This window comes from Micromys minutus, assembly GCF_963924665.1.
Source record: "Micromys minutus genome assembly, chromosome: 11".
In the NCBI taxonomy this organism is placed as follows: Eukaryota; Metazoa; Chordata; class Mammalia; order Rodentia; family Muridae; genus Micromys; species Micromys minutus.
In genome coordinates this window covers 43192643-43199914 of record NC_137980.1, presented here as the reverse complement: position 1 = coordinate 43199914, position 7272 = coordinate 43192643, and the positions used below count along the sequence as shown (strand labels likewise).

Here is a 7272-nt window from a genome sequence, read left to right as displayed (position 1 = left end):
CCTGAATGTTAGATGTCCCTTCACTGGCTCTTTCTGTGTCACACATACTTGAGTGTTCTTAAGTGCTCTTGCATACAGTCTGTGGCACACACATAGAGGTCAGAGAATAACCTTGGGTTATTGGTCCTTGCCTCTGTGCACACCAACCTATCTGGCCTGCAAACTTCCAGGAATTCTCCCATTTCCATTTCCCATCTCTCTTAAGAAGTACTATGATTCCAGATGTGTGTTATTGTGCTCAACTTTATGTGGATTCTGGGGATTTGAAGTGAGGAATCTTTATCTTTCCAGTCTGGTTGTTTCCATGTTCATTACTGGATCCTGAAAAACATAGACCAAGAATCTGGCTCTTTCAGCTTTAACAGAAATGGTGGGTTTTGACTCTAAGTCAGACTCCTCCAGTAGAGAATTCTTTAACTCCAGGAAAGAGATTTATATGCTAAATATTAAATGCAAAATAACAAACAGCTCTAAAGTCATCTGTATTGCCAAGGCTGCAGGATTTGGCAATACCCCACCTCACTTCAGTTCAGGGTTTTAGCTTATTTTGCTATGACAAGTTACTGTGTGGTCTTGGACAAGGCCATTCTTTATTAGAAGATTGCATTTATGCACACATAGACACTAGAGTGGTGAAGTTAGACCAGATGTTCTCTGTTTTCAAATCACCCAAGTTCCCTCGTGTATTTCCATTTCATGCATTTCAGTAAATCGGAGAGAAACAACAGGAGAGAAAGATAAGTGGTCTTGCACCTTGGAAACAACCAAAGAATGTCCACCTGGGGTCTCTACTGGGTTCTAATAAAGAGATGAAGGATATTCAGTTCCGCCGAGGTCCTGAGGTTCTCTGTGCACTGACTGCCCTGAAAGCTCCAAGTTTATTCCTGAGCAGAGGTGAGCAGATGTTATCAGCATGCTGCACACACTTCTAAGGTTCCCCTTGCTCCAGGGGCAGGAGCAATTTGTTCCAGTCACTCATGTATGGCAGCTAGTCATTTATGTGTGAATGACTGAGGCTGAAGGGTGTAAAGATTCTGAGTAGCAGGTATTTATTGGATCTGGTAATGCTTTGTCAATGCCGTGTTTTCTCAGAAGTAGAAATGCTATTTGACATCATTAGCCAATCACCTTCCTCTTATGGATGGGAAACAGGCCCCGAGAAGGGGATCCCTCCACACTATTCTAGGGTGTATACTGTGGTGACCTAGAGTGTTTCTATGGGGGCAACAGTGAGATTTAAATTTGGGGCATCTGAGTCTCACACATGTCCATTCTCAACATAATACAAACCCATCATAGCTTCCGGATCGTGAGGCTGCACAGAGCTGAGATGCATGTCCTTGGAAAGTTGAACATGCAGACCTGAGAAAAAAGAAGCAAACACAGGCAAACACACCAGGGCTGCACGTTAAACGGTGTTTATTGTGTGGAATGTGTAGATGGCTGAAAGTCGTTTTGAGACTTTGGCAGTATGAATTCTTTTTATGTATGAACTTAGGATATTTTTCATATAGATGTTTTTAAAATTTTCTTCACCAATACTTTGTGACTTTTGGTGCACACACATTTTACCCTTTGGATGGTTTGAATAACTTTGTTTTTTGTTGTTACTGATGAAGATATGATTGTTTTCTGAATTTCCACTTTGTGTAACATTATTAGTATGTGAAATCACCATGCACTTTTAGATGTTTGTTTTTTACCCTGAAACTTTAATGATTATACTATTCATTTCTCTCTCCCTTCCCCTCTCCTTCTCCTACTCCATCTCTCTCTCTCTCTCTCTCTCTCTCTCTCTCTCTCTCTCTCTGTGTGTGTGTGTGTGTGTGTGTGTGTGTGTAATCCTTAGAGCTTCTTTCTATATAGCAACATGCAAATGTGCATGCGGAGGGATGTGAACATATGTGAACGTGTCCATACTGAGAAATGTGGGCATTTGCATGCAGAGAAACATGAACATTTGCATATATAACACAATGGACTGATGTGAACATCTGCACACAGAGAGATGTGAATGGGAACACTTGCATGCAGAGGGCTCTGAACAGATGTAGACAACCTGCAGACAACAGATGAGTTATTGACACTCAGACATCAGAGCTCACAGGATCCTTTACTAGGAGGAACTAGAGTCTTCATAGGAATACATTCCAGCCCAGAAAGTAGATGTGATAGAATCCTAGACGAGGGGGGGGTGGTGTCAAAGGTCAAAGGTCATGACATCTGAAGAGAAGCTGGGGTTGTGAGAAGGGAATAAGCAAATTTTCGGGTTCTGATTTGGGAAGAGCCAAAGTCTCAGTGGCTAAGACTTGGCCGCTGGCAGCCAATCGAAAGCATGTGTTGGGCTCTCAGGAAAGAAGCCTCAGATTAGGAGCCAAGACCTGGAGCTTCTTCCAGCTCATCCTTATCTTATCCAGAAAGATGTGTCTGCAAAACACAAGGATAAGGATGGACATGCTTAGCTTCAGTCCCCTTTGGAAGCAACTCTTTCAGCTGACAGAAAGGGGGCTGGGATCCTTTCCACATCCTCTGGGGAGCAGGGAAGCCAGAAGAGGTGTGAGTGCTGGGCTCAGTGTGACCACGCCTTCTGGTTGCCACATTATACCTGTTGTTTCAGTGTGGTGACCATGGCGGGCCTCCTGCCCCTCCTCTGAGTTGGTCTGGGCACTCCCCACTCCTGTTAACTCTGCACACCCATGACTCACCTCAGGGGTGCATGTTCCCTGTGCCTACTGCCTTCCTGCTATCTCCCCACCCCAGGTCCTTCTGTTTCCACCTCCAGGACTTCCCGGGACTTTGACAGGACCAGTGCTCAAATCTGTTTGGAACTGGTGACCATGCTGTTGGGGATCTTTAGCACTTACGTTTCTTTCTGCAGACAACAGTGCAGATACCCTTAGACTGGAAGTTGTTAGGGTTCCCTTGGCAACCACCATAGATGAATTCGGTACAGAGGTCAGTTTCTTGGTCGTACCACCAACGTGGAATGTAGGCCAAGCAAGGACCAGCATCCTGTGGCAGACTGCACACGTCTGTGGGGAAATCATAGGAGACAGATACTTGGACGCCTGTCTTCCTAGGGGACAACCCTGCCCCCTCTTCTGTCCACTGCTCTTTTTGTCTGGCTCAGAGCTGTGCTCCCAGTCCAGTGAAAACTGTGACCAGTCACTTGAACTGCTCTGCTCTCAGTTATTCCATCTGCAGGATGGGAACAGAAGGCACCACCTTGCTTGTCAGGACAGGACCGTCGCAGGAGCAGATGCAACCATTGCACATAACTCTTTGGTTGCTTCTCCTCTGTCAGAACCATGACAGGTTGATGAATTTGTCTCACAAATGTCTCTGCTTTCTTTCCTTTTGCCAGGAACGGAGTCCATCTAAATTCAAACCTCTCCAGTGTACCGGACATCGGGTTCCAGAGTAACTGATCCTCTGGCTCATGACAAAGTTGTCCCCAAACCCCAAATTCCATGCCCTTCCTCTCCATAGCTTCTTCCTTTTGCTGCTCCTCACACTCATTCTTTCCAACTGGTGCCTGAAAGTCAGCAGAACCCAAGCCAACCACAGCCAGGGGTTGGATCACAGAGGATCAAGGCCAGCCCTCCAAGCTCCCTCCTTCGTCCAGCATCGCCTCCCCTTGCAGCATTTCCAGGCCTGACCATGTCTCCTGACCCAGGGTTTCCCATGAGCACTTGCTGGTGTCCCGCAGGCTACTCCTCCCCGGATCTGCGTGAATACTGTGCATTCTTTCGTTTCCAAGGCCTGTGTGCATCTCCTAGGAAAAGCTTCTCTGCTCACAGTGAGCAGGTAGAGCCCCTCAAGGGGCCATGGGTACCACAAATATTTGTTGACTGGTAAAAATGGGTGAGTAATGTTGATGGCCTTTTGTAGGATTCAGGATGTGACAGAGTGAACAGTGTATAGGAGACCAGAGTGATAGGGAGGAGAGAGGCTTGGACAAGCCAGGAGATACCACACACCTTCCCCATGTTCCACGTACACACTGTCCCATGTTACATACACCTGCCCCCTGTTCCACACACACTGCCCCATGTTCTACACACACCTGCTTCATGCTATCCTACTGCCAGACACACTGTTGGTGTTTGGTGAGTCTTTCATAGCTACTGGGCATCTCAGAGCAGCACCACAGATCAGCATAAGGGATCACATGACCTAGTACTTCCATCCATGTTAAAAAGGAAAGATGAGGTTCAGAGAGAGAATGCCGCCAATCCCGTTGTTTGCTGAGCTAGGGGAAAACTGTTACAGCACAGGTGACTGGTGTCCAGCACCTATAAGATTTGTATCAAGTACATGATACCCGGAGCATATTGAAAAACAATAGATTTCAGTCACTCAGGAGAGGGGCAGGATGATGAGAGGGCAGGAGGGTGGGGCTGTCACCTGTACCTTGCCTGAGGTCCAAGCATTTCTTCCCACAGCTGAACAGGCAGCATCTCTTCTTGTCTGGACACTGCCGGTGCCTCGTACACTCGTTTCTTTCTTCAACCTCACACTTCACTCTGACTCTGGGGCATGATCCTATAGGAGGAAAAGATGTGGTCCGGTGAGGTATTGCAGGAGATATTTATTGCTTTTCCTTCCCAGTCCCAGGTACCCCTGCAGAGTTCAGGAAGCTTGTTTGCCCCAACCTGCCACTAGGAAGAGGCCACCTCAAAAGCTCAGGGTCTACACAACCCTGGCCATATCTCTGACTGTAATGACTCTGGCATAAAATTTCCAGGACCTTTTCTATCTCTTTCTCCAGACCTGTAAGATTCTTCAGAGGACCCATCCCTTTGGGACTGTTCTGAGCAATTGGCTTTGTCCTTGTTTGGTCCTTGTAGCTCTCAGTGTTTGCCTAGATTGTTGTCTTGAAGGCGAATGTGACAACGTTTGAAAGGTCTTAGTCAAGGTGCCTGGGATAAATGAACAGTGATTATATTGAAGAAGTACTTCCAGGGTACAGTGCTCCTACTGAAGAAGTACTTCTGGGGCACAGTGATCATACGGAAGAAGTACTTCCGGGCATTTGGTCATTGTCTTCACTCCTTATTCGTCACTACACAATTATGAGTAGGCCTGGTCAGTGTTGCACACACAGAACAAGAAGACCCAGAGCATGAGGAGGCTCCGTGGACTCCTTCGGAGTCACACAGCTCCTGAGGAGTGGATCCTGTCTTGTGACCTCCTAAGCACCCCGTTTCCATTGCTGCCTTCTAGTGCTCCTGGGGGCTGCTCTTTAGGCCACAGGGAAGGTCCTCTGTGTTACAGGAATGATTTGGGGAGCTGCAGTGGGCAGGTTTGGAAGCTGATGGGGTGGTGCTAGGAAGAGGCGGGTCCTTCATGGAAATCCCTTTGGCTATTCAATCCCCAAGGTCCATTTGATGCACACTAGTCCCAGAACCTGCATGAAGAATTCTTTATAATGTTGGGGAGTAAACTACCACAGACTGAGGACCTGTGTTCAGCCAGTCCATCTCTCCAGGAAATGGAGAAACACTGACTCCAAACATCACCCTGACCCAGGTTCCCAGGAGAGGTGGGGGAGACACTGTCACCTGCAGTGTGTGTTGTTCCCTGACCACATCACCTTCCTTCTCCCCATGCTAAGAACTGGACTCAGTACTTACTCATAAAGAACCCCTCTGCCAACTCAGGCTCCTGGATATTCCACAGGAAGATGAAGGGAACCAGGAATGGCAGAAGTCCCCAAAGTCTCATTTTAGGAAGTTGTAGCCTGTTTGGAGGCATTAAACCAGGAGGGGCTGGTCAGTGGCTCTGGCCTCTGCTCTGTGCTCCAACACTCCAGGAAGCAACTTTCGATGTGAGCCAGGTACATTCCCTCCCCGGAGGCTATCAGTGGACTAGCTGTACCCACCGTGCAAACTGTGGGGGAAAGGGATCTGACATGCTGATCTGGGCCTCTGAAAGCTGAGGTTCTTTGGCTCTCTGGCCTATTAAAAAGAGGGGTGCACTTGCTTAACGTCTTCTAGAATATTTTCAAAAGTTATATGGATTCTAGAAGCTTCCTTTTCTCAGGGCGAATTGGAGGTTGGACGTTTTCTGGGTTGCTTTTCTGCGGCTGAGATTATACACTGAGTAAAAGTACCTTAGGGAGGTTTATTTCTGCTTACAGTTCCAGCCCATCATGGAAGGAAGCCAAGGTAAGACTGAGATGTAGGATCTGAAGCAGAGACTTTAGGAGAATGCACCTGATTATTTGCTTCCTCTGGTTTGCTCACAACTCAGGATCCCCTGCTCTGTGGTGGCACTGTTCCCACCAACGTCTGTCTGCTTGGGTCTCTTTCTCCTTACCCTTAAATTCCCTGCAATGTTCCTTCTCTTGTCTTTGGCCCAAGACATCATCTTTATACCCCCAAGGGTAAAGGCTGTCAGGTGGACATGAACCCATCATTCCCAGTGAGCATCAGGCCAAGAGATGACACCTCTAAGGCAGGAGAGAAAGGGAAGCTGACAGCCTCTGTTCCCAGGGCAGGTCAACAGGGGCCATGAGAAGCAATGGCTCAGGAGGGACTCTCAGATTGCTATGGAATATTCCATCAACTTAAATCCTGAAACATTCGTGAGGGAACAAGTGCAGTGTGAAGACAATGTGAGCCAAGAAAGGTAAACTGAGGCAGGGACTGCTGACTAAAGCCATGTACACTTCACTCACCCATCTGCAAGCACAAGAGACAGTTCCACAACATCTGCTTTGAGGAACTGTGCTAGATTTGCACCAGAAATTCGACCATTTTTAGGCTAAGAGTTTCAGGTTCTTCTTAGCACATTCATGAGATTGTGTGTCATATCTGCTGTTTCTGAAAGGTTTTTATCTCCCCTGTTGTAAGCCCAGTTTCATGAGCAATCCCTCTCTAGACTCACCCAACCCGCTCCAGCCCCTGTGACTGCTTCCCACCTTGAAGAGTTTCCTGCTGTCCTTTCTTTGCCTGTGGTGGGTCTTCAGTCTGGGCCTCATGCAAATGCTCTCCCTGTGAGCTACACTGCTCTCCCTCTCTTTTCCTTTCTTAAAATTTGAGAGAGACCATCACTACCAACTCCCAACTAGCCTTGGATTCGTAATCCTCCTGCCTCCTAAGGATCTGTGATCACAGGCCTGAGCTCCTGCCCTGGACATTTCTCCTCTGTGTGAGTTATATAGGAAAGTATGTGTGTGGAGAGGCTCGGGGGTCAGAAGGTACCCCCCGGGGCTAGTTGTTCCTCGTCCCCTTGTGTGAGGCAGTCTTCTAGTACTTTGCTCCTGTA

General features: G+C 47.6%; 1 protein-coding gene across 1 annotated transcript; it reads right to left on the bottom strand.

Annotated features, from left to right (window-relative positions):
* Positions 1 to 1258: 1258 nt before the first annotated feature.
* Positions 1259 to 5757, bottom strand: LOC308427416 (WAP four-disulfide core domain protein 6A; the record flags this gene model as incomplete). Its single annotated transcript, XM_080925551.1, has 4 exons — positions 1259 to 1362; positions 2865 to 3032; positions 4414 to 4545; positions 5637 to 5757. The coding sequence occupies 4 exons, from the start codon at positions 5755 to 5757 to the stop codon at positions 1259 to 1261; spliced, it is 525 nt and encodes a 174-aa protein (XP_080781677.1).
* Positions 5758 to 7272: the final 1515 nt, after the last annotated feature.